The 17,874-nt window shown below is 43.3% G+C and overlaps 1 protein-coding gene across 1 annotated transcript in view; it reads left to right on the forward strand.

Moving 5' to 3' along the window:
• Window positions 1–7,293: 7,293 nt before the first annotated feature.
• LOC309393809 (T-kininogen 1-like) overlaps window positions 7,294–17,874 on the forward strand; it is a 30,961-nt gene continuing 20,380 nt past the window's right edge. The window contains exons 1-2 of the mRNA XM_081956304.1: window positions 7,294–7,565; window positions 14,850–14,960. Coding sequence (XP_081812430.1) covers window positions 7,380–7,565; window positions 14,850–14,960 — 297 coding nt within the window. The 5' untranslated portion in view covers window positions 7,294–7,379. The remainder of the gene's footprint in view (window positions 7,566–14,849; window positions 14,961–17,874) is intronic.

Below are 17,874 nucleotides of genomic sequence, written 5' to 3' on the forward strand. Positions count from 1 at the left end.
CCTTGTTGAAAGTTGCAGACCAATCTCTTTATGCTGCCCACCTGCAAAGTCACGGAATCAATCATAAACCAATCCATTGCCCTACAGTTAGAGACAAACAACCTTCTCTCTAACAAACAATTTGGTTTCAGGAAAAAAAATTGTCCTGTAATCTGCAACTCCTACACTGCAAAAACATATGGACTACACAACTTGAACCAAGGCAAAGCAATAGATGCAATTTGCATAGACTTCTGTAAAGCCTTTGATCCAGTGGTACACGACAAACTACTTCTAAAACTAAAATCTTATGGCATAATTGGATAACTGCGTTCCTGTGTAACAGGCAACAAGTGGTCAAAATAGGGAGCGCCCTATCAAATCCTAGATCTGTTAACAGTGGTGTTCCCCAAGGCAGCATTTTAGGACCAACACTCTTCATACTTTACATAAATATCAAGTCTTTCCAAAGGACCTGGCAGATGTTGATGTTTGTTAAAGGTATCTTAGCAGGATGTAAGCTGTTCCATGTAACATGCTGCCCTTAGCAATTGATTGATGGTGATTTTGTCAAAGCTGATGATATTCAAGAAGTGCTCCAGTTCCGGTTCCGGCTGCAGATCCCGACGGGCAGGCATTGCTCGCCCCGCGCACTTCTGGTGGGCTCCCCACTGATCCAGGGGACACAGGACACCCTGGAGGGGCTCCTGCTGAGGGGGCGGCGTAGCAGGGAATCCCCCGTGTCGGCAGCGGCCGGGGGGGCTCCCTGCATCGCCCTAGGCACCGGGAGGCAAGAGGGGAGGCAACGCTGCGTCTTTGGGATGAGGCAGCTGGAAGAAAGCAAGATTTGAAGGAAGCAGCTGCTGTGTGGTGAGGTGGAAACTTTCCCCCGTTCCTTTACTTGGCTGAAAGGGGGGGAAAACTGCCGGCATTTTGAAACTGACTTTCAACTTGCTTTGGAGAAGCGTGACTGGAGGGAGGGGCATTCCCCCCCCTTGGAGAAGCGGCTTTAAACGGTTTTGCTCTCTGCCCCCAGAGGAGGAGGGGGGGAGCCATGCAATGAAATCACGCTCATAGCAAAGGCAGATTTTGGACTGCAATTGTGTAAATGAGGTGATGATCTGAAAACTTTGAAAACTTTTGGATTTTGCCTTCTGATCCCGGAGCTGGCAGGGCAAGATGGCACACTTCCATTGTCTTCATGGACACTGAAACGTGACTCCACCCATAGAAACTTCAGGCATTTTGTCTTTGTCTCCGTGGCACTCAGATAAATCTCTTGTTACATTGGACTCTGGGCTTGGAACAAAGGACTTTACTACTTTATTGCCAGGAGCTGAATATAGAAAAGGTTCCTATCTGCTTGGACTCTCTGCCTCATAACCTTCTCGGCAGTTTTCCTCCCTAATTGTTTCCTCTCTGTATTGACATTGTTATCTCTTCGCTCACTATAATGCCACCCAAAAGACCACCCCCGGGGAAGCCGGGTTTTGCAGTCTCCGCCCCGACATCTTCAGCGCCCAGCCCCAGCGGACAACAGACTTTAACCTCCTTGCTTCAACCCAAGCCTTCTGAGGTGGACTTCCAGCAGATGTTCCAACAGATCTTAAAGGGACAGGAGGACTTAAAAAATCAATTCAAGGAGATGAATGAGCAGCTTAGAGAGAACCAAGAACGGGCGATTAATAACTCACAGAGACTGGATCTTTTGGAGGAGGAGATGGCTGAGATGAGGGGGGAGGTGGGGGGTGCAGAAAGGGAACAAAGAGTTAGAGAACCACCAGATTAAAATAGAATTTGAAAGAATGTCCTTTTTTCTCAGGTTTCAAAATGTGATTGAGGCAGATGATGAAGATTTAAGGGACATTATGCTAAACCTTTTGGCTGAATACATTAAAAAAGACAAACAACAGATGGGGTGGGACATGGACCTGCTTTATAGAGTAAACTCAACATACGCTAGAACACATAATGTTCCAAGGGAGGTACACATTAAATTCCTTAGAAAGACTACAAGAGATGAGATTCTGAGTGCACAAAGGGGGCAAGCATTAAAATACCAGGATAGAGAAGTAACCATTCTGAAACAGATCCCTAAGAAAGTGAGAGAGAGAAGAAAAAACTATTCGCTTTTAGCGAAGAAATTATACCAGAAAGGGGTGTGGTTCAGATGGTTGATGCCTGAAGGTATGCTAATTTTCTGGGAGGACACAAGAGTTAGAATCAATACAACCATGGAGGCTCAGGCCTTTATGGAAAAAAATAAAGCCCTCCTAGATAAATATGATGATACTACACCAGACACACAGGACACGGGAGGGGCCGGAGCTCTGCTAGCGGGGGAGAAGGGGCAATATCGAGAAAACTCAGATCACAAAAATGAACAAGAAAATCTGTTTGATGTAAAATGATTGAAATTATTTGAAGATAAAAGTCTATATGCTGACAGAATACCATTCATTTGTAATAATCTAACGTATTAATAAATGAAATGTATGAGTACGGGGGGAGGGACCACCTGCATATTGTAACTGCCAAAATTTGTAACTTATTCCACTACCCCTTTCCTTGTCTATTTTTCTTAAAAACCAATAAAATTTTGTTAAAAAAAAAAAAGAAGTGCTCCAGTTGCTTGGGATTGTACCTATTACTATCGGCATTACCTCTTTGCCTCTTAACATTTATATGCAGTATGACTCCCAGTAACTTCAGGCATTTATGATGCTTCCTATGATTTATCTATGCAGGCTTCTTTCTCTTTTTCTGATGGTGGACCTTATAGTTGAGAGACCCAATTTTGATGCCAGAACAGCTCTCCAGCATTCATCTCAAAGAACAACCAATGACCCAAAACTCACCAAGGGCTCCTTATGAGATTATCTGGCAACGAACCACCTTTATTCATTACAGGTGCTATAGATAAAAGCCAGAGTTGGCCACCAGAATTGAGTAAACCAATGAATTGTGAGGGCAAACCACAAGGGCCAAGAATAATTTGTAGCAAAAGGCAGAGCTTCTGGTTTTGTTGTTGTTCTTGGCCATCAGTTGACCAAAAAAACCCCAATGGCCATGTGTCCCATAAACCTTCTGTCTTGTGCCCCCAGATGGTTTGAGACTAGAAGCCCCAAAATTCTCATCCTATGTGAAAATTCATTTTGCGCTTCCCAAAATCCATCAGATAGATTGTGCAGAAGATGGGGTGACTTTTTAAATGTTTCTTGGAACTTGGGGAGAAGAGGAGCCAAATCAGCTTCTAAAGTCCCTCTGAGGTCTTAAAGTGAGGCACAGGGAGAGCCATTCTTTTAAAGCAGGGGGCTGGCATAGATGGAAATAAGGGCATCATCTCCTGTCCCTCCTGGTCCATTGCCTCATTCCTCCCAGCAGCAGCATACCCCCTATGGCAGGGATGTCAAATGTGCTGTCCTGACCTAGGCTTCCCCAGCAGCACGAAGCCAAATCCTCGTCCCAATAAACCCCTTTTACTTAATTTACAGTGAATTCCTCTCCAGCAAAGTCTTTTGTCTCCCATATTCTTTCAAGATAGTTCACAATTACCAATCTTTATCAGGCTTGGAGAGTGGCCTGGGCGATATCTTTCAGAGTCGCAATACTTGGCAAGAATGCAGGAATGAACTAATTGTCTCCTGCAAACACCCCTCCCCTTTCACTCCTCTTTTATTCCCTATGGGAGGGGCTATTCATCGTCCACCTGTGGCCTTACTCCCAAGTCAGCCTTTGTTCCTTAGCTGTTCCCTTCGTCTGACAACTCTGCGTATGCACACACTGGGAACAGGCTCCAGCTGTTCGTCTGCCTCACTGATGTCGGACTCCGAAGGCAGCTGATAATTGTCAGATGGCCCTGGCCCCATCTCTGCCTCCGACACAGAGCCCTCATCAGAGCCTTCCCCAGACTCTATGTTCCTCCCCAACCTCCACACTGTCCGAATCTGCTGCCAGCTTTGCTAACCACTGGCGGGCAACAATACATGCATCATCACAGCATTCTCACGTGACATATCGTGGCTTTTTCCCCGCTTCCCTAAACTTGCTGTGGGTGTGGGCAGCACATGAAGCATCTGGCCCACAAGCCCCGAGTTTGACAGCCCTGCCCTTTGGCATCCTTTGTCAGTCTTTCTTGTGTCCCCGATGATTAACCTTTTCCCACGATCATATCTTACTGATACAGAAACTCTGGTGATTAGTCTTTTCCCATGATCATATCCCTCCCAGTAATTTATTTTCCCATTGCTGTTTATAAAAGCCCCCCCACACACACACACACGGTAAGCTTGTTTGCAAGATCCCGTTTTACACAGCAGATTCTGTTTTCTCTTGCTTGACAGCTACGAAGTTATAGCCTGAGGAAACCAATCGCAGCCAGTTGGTGGCAGTCACTCTACGACAGTGGTGGGTTTCAAAAACTTTTAGAACCTCTTCTGTGGGTGTGGCCTGCTTTGTGGGAGTGGCTTGCTGGCCATCTGACCTGGTGGGAGTGGCCAACTTGTAAAATGTGGTGAAACTCACTTGCTTAGCAACCAAAATGTTGGCTCAGGAACTCTGGCATTTGAAGCACGCAAGTCTTAAAGCTGTCAAGTTACAAGATCCTTGCACCACTAAACCTTTAGAAAAAAACCCAGGTTTGTTCAAACTGGACAGCTTTAAGACTTGTGGACTTCAACTCCCAGAATTCCTCCTCCAGTCATGTTGGCTCAGGAACTCTACCATTGAAGTGTGCAAGTCTTAAAGCTTTCAAGTTACAAGTCCCTTCCACCCCTAACCCTTTAGGGGAAAAAAACCCCAGGGGTGTTCAAACTTGACAGCTTTAAGACTTGTGGACTTCGACTCCCAGAATTCCTCCTCCAGTCATGTTGGCTCAGGAACTCTGGCATTGAAGTGTGCAAGTCTTAAAGCTGTCAAGTTACAAGATCCTTGCACCTCTAACCATTTAGGGGGAAAAACCCAGGGGTGTTCAAAACTTGACAGCTTTAAGACTTGTGGACTTCACTCCCAGAATTCCTCCTCTCGCTCTTCATCTTGATGATGTGTGGATGGGGGGAGCTGGAACCGGTTCTAAACGGCACTGTAGATTTGTGGAACCTTTTCTATAGAAGAGGTTAGAACTGGCAGGAAACCACCCCTGCTTTACGATCAGAACGCCAGGATACGTCTGGGCTTCTGGTTTCTTCCGTTTAGACCATTAGGGGGCAGTAAAGCTGCCTGGCCTTCATAGTCCTCCTTCCTTGCTATCACTCAGCCCACCAGCTCTCAGAAAAGGCTTATGGAAGGAATGTATCAGATCTGCCATCTTCAGCTTAGCGCTTTCCTGCCATCCTGCCATAAATTGTTAGGGGAAGAGGGGAGGAAAGGAAGTAAGCAATTGTCATGTAGAAAGTAGAAATGTGGAGAGGGGTGGAGTGACAGTCCTGAGGAAAACCAGAAATGTGAGAATCAGTCGATTCCAGCCTTCAAGGCCAGCAAGCCTAGAAAAGGAATGTGAATTGTTTCAAGCAACACCAAATATCTGCATGGTTCCCAAAACACATACACAGAACGTCATTGGATGAAGACAGACCAGTCAAGGTGGGAGGGATAGGGAGAAGGGGAAAATGCATGTGAACTTTAGTTCTAGCCTTGCTTTGTTGGGAACCGTTAATCCTTAGTAAAAGAAATTATAAGTTCAATCAAATGGAGTCAAGGGTCTTTCTTTCCTAGGGACCTAGCTGTGGCCAGCATGACAGAATGACTGAAAATGTCACTCCATAACTTTGACAACAGATGTACCAGGTGTTTGGCATGTTTATCAGGGGCCACCTCAAAAGACAGCATACTTGGTTTTAGATGATGCACGGGGGGGTGCAGCCCCCCTGTGCCCCATTTCTTGTTCCAGGAGGCGTCAGGGAGGCCTGCTAGCATCAAAACAGGGGTCGCGCACATGCACAGGAGGCGGGAGGAGTGTGTGTGCATGCACAGGGAGCGGGGCCTAAAGGGAGGGCATTGCATTATGGGTGTCGGCGCTTTCAGCACCCGAGGAAAAAAAGGTTTGCCATCACTGGTATAGGGTTTCCTGCCTGAGCAGGAGGTTGGACTAGAAGACCTCCAAGGTCCCTTCCAATTCTGTTACTCTTTTATATACATTCCTGAAACCTATCTGCACCCTCTACTTAATTTTCCAACTCTTTTGCAAGCAAAGAAAGAAAACAACTCCTTTTTTCTTCTTCCTTAGAGTATTTTAAAACAGCAAGATGAAGAAAAAGAGAAGAAATATCACTGTATTTCTGATGGCCCAGCAAATCCACCATAATTTCCTCTCTGACGAGGGCCGTAGTTATCTCACTAATCTTGGCAGCAGAGAAATAAAAGTTGCACATCTTGGGAAAGATTTATATTTTCACTTTTCCTCCCTTTGAAATGTACTTGCAGGCAGTCCTTCACTTACTTGTTTAGTGACCATTCAAAGTTACAACAGCACTGAAAAAAGTGACTTTTAACCATTTTTCATACTGATGACTGTAGCAATGGCATCATGGTCCTCTAATCAAAATTCAGACACTTGGCAACTGACTCATACTTTTGACGGTTGCAATGGCCCAGGGTCACGGGATCAGCTTTTGCGACCTTCTGACATAACAAAGTCAACGAGGAAGCAAGACTCACTTAACAACCATGTTGCTAACTTAACAGCTGGAGTGATTTTGTTGTTAGTTGCAAAGTCGTGTCCAATCCATTGTGACTCCAGGGACAACATTCCTCCAATTCTTCCTGTCTTCTACCATCCTCTGGAGTCCATTCAAGCTCACTCCGAGTGCTTTGCTAACTCCATCCAGCCACCTCATTCTCTGCTGTCCCATTCTTCTTTTGCCCTCCGTCTTTCCCAGCATGAGGCTCTTCTCCAGGGAGTCCTTCTTCCTTCTCATTAGGTGGCCAAAGTATTTGAGTTTCCTCTTCAGGATCTGGCCCTTTAAAGAGTGATTTATTTAACCTATTGTGGCAAGAAAGGTTGTAAAATAGGTTGTAAAACTCCACTTAGCAACTGCTTAGACACAGATGTTTTGGGCTTAGTTATAATCGTAAGTCGAGGACCTCCTGCCTTATCATTCTGGAACACATCCTCAAAGTTACCTAAAGTGACCCGTATGTTCTGACCTTGAGATTGCAAAGAATCAACTTGCGTTGTGCACTGCAGGTGAAGAAACTTGGTTAAAAAAAAAAGTTTGGGGCTTAAATAAACCACAAAGGTTGTTGACAGTGCTTGTAGACTATGACTTGAGGCCATGAAATAGCTTTGTTTACTTTGAGCTCTCTGGCATCTGCCAAGAAGATATCGCTCATCAGTTAGCTTGAAGCTCTTTCTCTTCTTTCCACGATCATCAGAAGCTCAAAGGAGCTTCTGTCACCTGGCTATGGAAATCTTCATTCTTCTAGTCCTCAGCGTTGGACTTTGCCAAGCCAGTCCTGTCCCAGATGAACTGAGCTGTGATGACCCAGAGGTTTTTGAAGCTGTGTCTAGAGCAATAACACAATTTAATGAAGAAAGAACAAAAGTAATTATATTTGCTCTCAACGTCATCCTTCATGCCCACAGAATAGTAAGTAAATTTAGTTAATAACCAGAACCTCAAAGAGCTAATTAATGGGAATTTCATAGTTGGGAACTTGTGTAAAAGTACCCCCACCCAATGTTGAATAGTGCTCATCTGAGCGTTTCCCCCAGATTTAATGTTTAATTTAACAGAAAGAAAGAACAAATATTACATAAGTGGCAAGTAGTCACCTTTACTGTGTTTCATTTGTTCAATTTTGGGTTTTTTTCTCTTTTGCAATCCCATTCCCCCCACCCTAAAAAAAATTGCCCTTTCCATTTGAATGAGCAAAGCGGACCCTTACGATAATTCTACAATCTCTGCAGGTCTTTGTATTCCAACCAAGTATTTTATTTGCAATCACTTTGTTTTGGGAAGGGGGAATCCTTCCAAGTCTTCAAAGAACCTTTATAGGTTTGGTGGCTCTTTTCAAGTCCATTGGGTGGGGAATTATTGGAGCTGTAATCTCACATGTTTGGTGAGCAATCTTCCCAATCCTGTTGCTTTGCCATACAAAACATAATACGATGCAGCCATTTGGTGCACTCCATTTAACGTTGTCTAATTTGGATTTCCATAAATTTGAATTCTTTGCTAATGCTAAAATTGAGCCATGTTTCTGCACTAAAAGAGATGTCTATGATGATTCTCAGTGTTAGATACTTGTTCTAACTACAGTGGTTTCCACCAAGGTCCTCCGTTCCAGCGGGAACAGAGGTTTAATCCTATCGGTCGAAGGGTCTGACAGCTCCCTATAAAAGGGCTGCTGTCAGACTCAACTTTCGCTGGATTGTTCTCACTTGTTGTACTTAATGAAGAGCTGTTGTTACCGTTAAGCCTGTGTGTGCCTATCCATTACCCAATCTAACACTGGCGACGAAGGTGGGATTGAAAGGCAACTAGGCGAACCAAAAAGAGTGTAGAAATCCAGCAAGTACATCCAGCCCAGAGCTCAGCGCGGCTTCGAGCAGCCATTTTTGAGCAACAAATTCAAAACACCCTCTGAACACAAAATGGCTATGCACGACCCACCGACTTCATATGACCCAGTCACCGAGCACTGGGACTCATACATGCTACGATTTTTCTGCTTCCTCGAGGCAAGTGACCTCAAGGGCCTTTCTGTTCCTTGGATACTGTAGCCATGAAGTGTTCAAGATGGCGAAAGACCTCTCTGAGCCGACTCTGCTACAATCAGTCGCCTGGTCCGTGCTTCAGTAGACGCTAAGGACCCACTACACCCCCCAAGCCGTCCAAGCACGTTTGCCAGCATGAGTTTAACATCAGGTATCAGAAAGAGGGCGAGTCGATTAATGAGTATGTTGCGGTGCTTCGCAAGGCCGCAGCGTACTGCAAATTCCGAGACCTGGACGAGCTGATTCTGGACCGTATAATTTGCGGTGGGCGGAACATTAACCTACAGAGGAGGTTACTCGCTAAATCTAACCTCACCCTGCAGATCGCCCTGGATGAAGCCAGGGCGTCCGAATCAGCCATCAAATCTACTGAGACTCTGCAGCGCCAAAGCGCTCCACAAGATGTGCAGAAAAGTACACGCCTACATTGCGAGGTTGCAGAACCCGAGAGCTCAGAGGGCAAGGAAGATGACAGCTGCCGCATGCACAGTAGCCGCTCCCAGAGAGCACGCAAATTCAAACCATGACTCCCGCCTTGCGCTAGCTGCGGAGGAGACCATGTCAGATCGGCTTGCCGTTTCTGCAATGCAACCTGCCAGCGCTGCGAGTGAAAGGGGCACATCGCCAAGGTGTGCCAGACCTAATTCCCTGCCACCACCTGGCAGCCTAGAAGCACACCAAACCGCCAACAGAGGCCCAACCAAGGGGCCTGGCAGAAGCCACCATGGCGCTCAGAAGGCAACGATAGAGTCACCTACCATATGTCAATCGGCCAAGTCCGCACCAGGCGGCCAAAATAGCTGAAGGTCACAGTCCTCATCGAGGACTCTCCGTGTGAGATGGAGACCGACACCGGGTCATCACTGACCATCATGCTGTGGTCTACCCTAAAGTAGGCTATCCCTAGCCTAAAGAAGCAGCATCTTCACACCCCTGACATCCGCCTACGAGATTACCAAGGAAAACGGGTTCCCATGTGGGGCCAAGTCACCTTCCAGGTGAAGTCCAAGCAGTTCAGTCCCCACAACCTCCCAAAATAGCAAGAGTATGGAGCATGCTTTCAAGAATAGCTGTCAGGCATTTATAAACACTTTGTGGCATGTCACTTTTGACATACAATCCAATCCAATCCAGTCCAATCCAATCCAATCCAATCCAATCCAATACAATACAATACAATACAATACAATACAATACAATACAATACAATACAATACAATACAATACAATAGCAGAGTTGGAAGGGACCTTGGAGGTCTACTAGTTCAACCCCCTGCCTAGGCAGGAAACGCTATACTGTTTCAGACAAATGGCTATCCAACATCTTCTTAAAGACTTCCAGTGTTGGAGCATTTACAACTTCTGGAGGCAAGTTCTTCCACTGATTAATTGTTCTAACTGTCAGGAAATTTATCCTCATTTCTAAATTGCTTCTCTCCTTAATTAGTTTCCACCCATTGCTTCTTGTTCTACCCTCAGGTGCCTTGGAGAATAGTTTGACTCCCTCTTCTTTGTGGCAACCTCTGAGATATTGGAACACTGCTATCATGTCTCCCCTAGTCCTTCTTTCTCTTAAGCTAGACATACCCAGTTCCTGCAACTGTTCTTCATATGTTTTAGTCTCCAGTCCCCTAATCCTCTTTGTTGCTCTTCTCTGCACTCTTTCTAGAGTCTCCACATCTTTTCTACATCGTGGTGACCAAAACTGAATGCAGTATTCCAAGTGTGGCCTTACCAAGGCATTATAAAGTGGTATTAACCCTTCACGTGATCTTGATTCTATCCCTCTGTTGATGCAACCTAGAACTGTGTTGGCTTTTTTGGCAGCTGCTGCACATGGCTGGCTCCTATTTAAATGGTTGTCCACTAGGACTCCAAGATCTCTTTCACAGTTACTACTGTTGAGCAAGGTACCACCTATACTGTACCTGTGCATTTCATTTTTATTGCCTAAATGTAGAACCTTACTCTTTTGTTACTCATGTTTGTCATAGGTTCACCATCACTGTAATAAATCATCCAATACTTTTTTTATTTTTTAAAAAAATAATTTAATTTGTCAAACATGTACGAGATAACAGGCATAAGTATAAACATCGACATCAACACAGGAAATGGGTACGAATAAATCTATCCATGGAATTCAATTGGATGGCAAACTAAGCAAAATTGAGGTTGAATTATGTGTGATATAGGATATTGTGAGAAGTAGCTTCACATGATCAACCCTAGTTTATGTATCTAGGCATAAATATGGGGGTTGATCAGAGGAGTTGCTCAAACCTAATTTAACTTAAATTTAATTGAATTATATTTTTGACCTGGTCCCACTTCAGCACTTCTCCCTTTCTGTGGCTCAGTTTTTGAGATTGTAGCCAGTGGGCAAAATGGAGTCATGCCATTTACCTCTGTATTAAAGCAGTAGATGTTACAAATAGTCAATGCATTCCTACCTCCAACATTCATGTGGTCCAGGCAAAAATCAGGCAATGTTTACAGAGATTAAATATTTGTTCAGTTACACATTTACTGGAAGTTTGCTTTTGATTTCAACTTGATTTGCCTTCATAAATCTCTTAATTGAAAGGACTGTTTTGCGGCACAAGAGACACATGCAATCAGCATTCCAAAGAGCATCCAAAATTAAATCAGAGTCCAAGGCAAAGTATTGCTCAAAGTTCCAATTTATTAAAAGACCCATGTTGGCACATCAGGGAAAACCCGAATCTAAAACTTCTCTGTTTTCCCCAACCAAGTTAAAGTTCATGATCTTGCCCCCACATCCACAAATCAATCATATGGTCCAATCTTCCACTGCCATGCAGGCAGTTCCACCCATCTAATTCCGGTCAGGTTCAGAAGTGCCAAGACAAAAGATGTCCTTGGCTTTCTAGAAAGGAATTTTATTTTGGCTACATAATATTCTACTGCATACTATTCCCCCTCCCAAGTCCCCTCTATAGAAACAGCATGGTAGAATAATAGAAAGTGTGGCAGTCCAAAGATCCAAAAGAAACAGGCCTGACATGTGCACAAATTTTGACTCTATTAATGTTTTTGATTCTTGAAGCTGGTGTGATAATTCCAAAGTTAGTTAGCTTTAAGGCGAGGCTATTTAGATTTCTCAATCTTGACAACTTTAAGAGTTTGGATTTGGACTCCCAGAATTCCCCAGCCAGCATGCATTTTTGTATCCAAAGCATCAGTTAAGGTGTAAAAACCTCTGTTTGGACTGTAGCACATTTTCCAAGGCACCTGAAGGCCAAACAAGGAATAATGGACGGAAACTGAACAAGGAGAGATTCAACCTAGAAATAAGGAGAAATTTTCTGGCAGGGAGATCAATCAAGCCATGGAACAGAAGTTGCCTTCGGAAGTTGTGGGAGCTTCATCACTGGAGGCTTTCAAGAAGAGATTGGACTACCATTTGTCAGAAATGGTGTAAGGTCTCCTGCTTGGGGGGGTTGGAATAGATGACCTACAATGTCCCTTCCAACTCTGTTAAATATCTACCTGCATGGGAGTTGTAAAAATAAACATTTCTACATTGAAAAAAAAACAGCTGATCAGCAAGAGAGCTAACAAACTGCTTTCGTTGGTGTTGTTATTTTGTATGGAAGAATAGTCTACCCCAATTGGGGTTTCCTAAATTAATACTGAAGAACACTTTCTTAATCTAGGATCATACAGATATAAAGGTAAAGGTTTCCCTGTTCAGTCACATCCCACTCTAGGGGGTGGTACTCATCTTTGTTTCTTAGCCAAGATAGCCAGTGTTGTCCAAAAACTTTTCCATGGTTGTGTGGCCAGGATGACAATATGCGGCCACCCACAGCATGAGACAAAATACAAATTGCTGTTAGTTTTCCCACCAAAGGGGTACCTATTGATCTACTCGCATTTTGCAAGCTTTCCAACTGCTATGTGGGTAGGAGCTGGAGCAAGTAACTGGAGCTCGCCCGTTGCAAGGCAATCAGGTTTCAAACCTAGGCTCTCAGCCAGCTGACAGTGTCCTTAACCACTTACTCACCACGTCCCCGCCCTACAGGTATATAATATTTAGGGAATGAAGGTTTGCTTGGATTCCAAAGGGAGGAATTCCTGAGTCTGCGTGGGTGCAGAGCCACTGTGGACAATTTCCTAAATCAAATGGGTCTTTTTCTTTTTTTGTAAAAAGTTTTTTATTTTTCCTTTCAAATTCATTTTTAGATATACATTCTTATAATTGCTATTTAACATGTGTCAGTTCATATCATTTTCCCTCCTGTATATTTACATTTTGATATTTTCTTATTTCCCCTCCCCTTAATTTAATAATGTGTCGTCTGAGGTATTTATTTCATGTTTTGTTCCTTTTTCTTTCTATTTATATCTTTTTTCAAGGCACTCATAAAATCGCCCCCATGTCCTGTAGTACACTGATTTCTCTTTGTCCTTTATTCTCAATGTCAACCTGTTCGTTTCTGCATAGTCTAATATCTTCTTTATTACCTCCCCTTCCGATGGGATTTTTTCTGTTATTATTTGTACAATCAAATATGAATCTTCTTTACTATATTTCTCTGGTAGAATACCCAATAAAAATACATCTGTCTCAAACTCTACGGGTTCAAATGGGTCTTTTTCTGTGATCATGTTGCAGAAGGGGAAGGCGCTCACAGAATCCTAGGAAAACGCTTTTTCTTCTCTGAATCCAAAGTGCTTCCAAGCTCTACACAAAGCCCATTACAGATAATCCTCAACTTACAACCAAATTATGGCACCAGATGAAGAGATAATTAAGAAGATATTAAATTGTGCAGAAATGGGTAGATTTATTGAAAATCAAACAGAAAGAAGACCCAGAATATTATCAAACATGGGACTTACTTGATCAATGGTTGGGGAAAAGGGGTGGAGAGTAAGAAGGGAATTTGTATTGTTAAGCAATTTAAATACCCAGACAACATGATGTTTATTCAGCACTAAGAAATGTAATAAATAGAAAATTAATAAAATTTATTTTTTTTTTTAAAAAAAGATAGTCATACCCGATTTTACTACCTTTCTTTTTGCCATGTTGTTAAGCGAATCACTGCAGTCATTAAACAAATCTAGGACTACCACTACCCATTGACTTTGCTTGTTAGAAGTCAGCTGGGAAGGTCAAAAAATGGGGATCACGTCAGCCCAAGATGATATGAAAAATACATGCTGGTTTCCAGGCACCCACATTTTGATCACACAACTGTGGTGATGCTGTGACAGTCATAAGCATGAGGACCAGTTGGAAGTCACTTTTTCAATGCCATGGTAACTTCGAACCGTTGCTAACTGAATGGTTGCAAATTGAGGGCTACCTGTACTGATAGAACTTTAATTATTTCTTTGAGGTCCTTTGGACCATTACATGCTGTAGAAACACAGAAGAACATTGGCAGATGTTTTAATTACAGTATTTTTGGAGTATAAGATGCACCTTTTTCCCTCAAAAAAGAGGCTGAAAATCTGGGTGCTTCTTATACACTGAATACAGCCTTTTTTGCCTCCTGAAACCAAAATGGTGGTGAAGAGCCTGTAGGAAGCTTTCAGAGTGCTCCTGGGGGCTGGGAAGGGCAGAAATGAGCAAAAAACGGGCTGTGTTTTACTCAATTTTGCCCCCCAGCCTCCAGGAGCACTCTATAAACCTCCTAAAGGCTATGCATGCAATGTTTTTGACAAAAAATGGGACTGTTTTCGCAAAAAAATGGCCATTTTTTTTTCTCATTTTGGTGGGACACCCCTCCCCCGGAGCACTCTACAAGCCTCCTGAAGGCTATTCATGCCTTTTTTAAAAATGGGCCATTTTTGTGAGGTTTGCAGAGTGCAAAAACTTTTTTTTTAATTTTTCTCTTCAAAATCTTGGTGCATCTTATACTCCAGTGTGTCTTATATTCTGAAAAATATGGTACTAGGCCATGGATCATTACAAGTGGATTGGCCACCAAAATAAGAAATGCAACTTTGGGGTAAATTATGTTATTTATATTTTTAATCATTGGTTGAGCTTAACTTTATTCCTGTGTTGTTTTAACTGTTAGACACTCAGAATCATGTATTTGAGATGGGTGGGCATATTGATTTATTAAATAAATAAATGAAATTGCAACAGCACTCATGTAAATGCTCTTTTCAGGCAGGTTCTGAAAAAACAATCCACGTCATCTATCAAATAAGACCAACTGCGTGTTCAGCTATTAAGAATGAGCCTTGGCAAATCTGTGATTTTTTAGAGACCTCGGAAGAAGTAAGTATTCATTCTTCTTTCTTTGAAGTGACCAGAAAGAGGTGTATGGGGGGACAGCAAGAAGAAAGAGAGAGGTGTATAGTATAAAGGGCTATCAGGACCACCTTATGCAAAGAGGCAAAGGATGCCATTAAAATAGACTTGATGTGATGATCTGGGGCAGGGCACGAATGCAACCCAGCCAGAGAACTGGTATGAGTCCCTTTATTGGCACCAACTTTGCCCCCAATATCCCTTTTATTCTCCGGCCTGAAGAGAAGCTCTTCCACAAACCTGTAGATACTCCAGTCCAAATGCTGTAAGCAGAATGACTGCAATCAATCACTCCAGCAAGGCAAGATAATGAGTCCCAGAAGCGAAGAATAATTCCAGCAAGACAAGATAAGCACAAAGGATGGTGGCAATAATTCAAACAGTCAGGAGGAATGCCGGGAATGCAAGCCACAACTCTCCACAGTAGATTATTTAAACGCCCCTCCCAACTGCCTCTCCTTTAAACTCCATCCCCAGGTGTGCCTTGTGAAGGGAATCGGGGCCCTTTCCTTCTTTGTAAGCCACTCAACCCACGTTGCTCTCTTCTGCATTCTTCCCTGCACTCCCTGGGATGAGGAGGGGTGAGCCTTGGTCTTCATCTGAACCCCCTCTCCCTTGTTCTATCTCTCCCCTGCTCTGCCCAGCCTGACTTTGCCCTCCCCCAGTTTCCTCCACAGCCAACAGAGCCACTCTCCCGCTCTCTGCCAGCTCTTTGTTCACCTTCCATCTCAGAGACAGACTCCGAGTGGAGAAACTGCATTTTGGCACCAACCTCAAGATTGGGTACTATTAGGTGGATTCCTTGGCAGTTTTAAGACATGTGGACTTCAATTCCCACAATTCTCTAGCTAATGGGCTAGCTGAGGAATTCTGGGAGCGGAAGCCCGTATTTCTCAAAGCTGCCAATTTGGCCTATATTATCATGTGACTGTTGAGGGGAACAGTTGGCCCATTAATACAATAACCCCGCCTTCTGTGCCCGGGTGGTGTCACCTGACCCTTAAAGGCCAATAGAAAGAAAGAAGAGATTTCTATCGAATTTCGGTGGGAAAAATGTAGATTTATTGTTTTGGCTGGAATCCAGGATGAGGGGTGACTTCAGGCGAGGTTGAAAGTCTGTCTGTCAGTCTGTCTGTCTGTCTGTTTATCTATGTATCTATGTATCTATGTATCTATCTATCTATCTATCTATCTATCTATCTATCTATCTATCATCTATCTATCTATCTATCTATCTATCTATCTATCTATCTATCTATCTATCTATATCTATCTATCTATCTATCTACCATCTGTTTATTCCATTAGGCATAGCCAAATTATATGATAACAAATGAAATTACCATCTACCCAGCTGAGAAAATATGATGCTTTATTTGCCTCCCCATAGATCTATCTGCATGCATTCCATCACACATTATAAAAAGTATAGGATCTTATCCGCAATACAAGAAGTCCTCGACTTACAACAAAAGTCCTCGACTTACAACAAAAGTCCTCGACTTTTAACAGTGACCGTTAAAAGTTACAACGCATTGAAAAAATGTGACTTATGGCAGTTTCTCACAGTTATGACCTTTCCAGCATCCCCATGATCATGTGATCAAATGTATTTATGACCATTGCTGTGTCCCAAGATCATGTGGTCACCTTTTGCAACCTTCTGACAAGTAAAGCTGATGTGGGGAAGCCAAGATTTACCTAATAACTGGATTACTAACTTATCAACTGCAGTGAGTCACTTAACAATTGAGGCAAGAAAGATCGCAAATGGGTCTAAACTCACTTAACAAATGTCTCACTTAAGAAGAGAAATTTTGGGCTCAGTTGTGGTCGTAAGTCAAAGACTTCCTGTATTTAAGTACAGGCAGCAAAGATCTCACTAACAACCCCTTGATGCTATAAAGCTATAAAATGTGATGAGTTCTACCGTATTTCCGCTAAAACAAGACAGGGTCCTATTTACTTTTGACCCCCGAAATAAGAGCTTGGCCTTATTTTCGGGCAGGTCTTATTATTTTCGAGGTGCAGGAGGCAGCGAGCGTGGTCACCTCATGGCTGCTGCTGTGTTGCAATATTTTCAGGGAGGGCTTATTTTCAAGGGAGGGCTTATTTTAGTGCATACGCTCAGAAGCCCGATTGGCCTTATTATCCAGGGAGGTCTTATTTTCAGGGAAACAGGGTATTTCTTAACAGTGGAAAGTGAATGAACAGGAACTGGCAGGAATAGCCAACACTCCAGAAGATAGGCTTAAGATACAGAAGGATCTTGGCAAATTTGAACATTGGGCACTATCTAACAAAATGAAATTCAATGGTGAAAAAAGTAAGGTTCTACATTTAGGTAATAAAAACAAAATGCACAGGTACAGTATAGGTGGTACCTTGCTCAACAGTAGTAACTGTGAAAGGGATCTTGGAGTCCTAGTGGACAACCATTTAAATAGGAGCCAGCCGTGTGCAGCAGCTGCCAAAAAAGCCAACACAGTTCTAGGCTGCATCAACAGAGGGATAGAATCAAGATCACATGAAGGGTTAATACCACTTTATGATGCCTTGGTGAGGCCACACTTGGAATACTGCATTCAGTTTTGGTCGCCACGATGTAAAAAAGATGTGGAGACTCTGGAGAGAGTGCAGAGAAGAGCAACAAAGAGGATTAGGGGACTGGAGACTAAAACATATGAAGAACGGTTGCAAGAACTGGGTATGTCTAGTTTAAGAGAAAGAAGGACTAGGGGAGACATGATAGCCGTGTTCCAATATCTCAGGGGTTGCCACAAAGAAGAGGGAGTCAAACTATTCTCCAAAGCACCTGAGGGTAGAACAAGAAGCAATGGGTGGAAACTAATCAATGAGAGAAGCAACTGAGAATAAGGAG

The sequence above is a fragment of the Natrix helvetica genome (genome assembly GCF_964273705.1).
Source record: "Natrix helvetica genome assembly, chromosome: 5".
In the NCBI taxonomy this organism is placed as follows: domain Eukaryota; kingdom Metazoa; phylum Chordata; class Lepidosauria; order Squamata; family Natricidae; genus Natrix; species Natrix helvetica.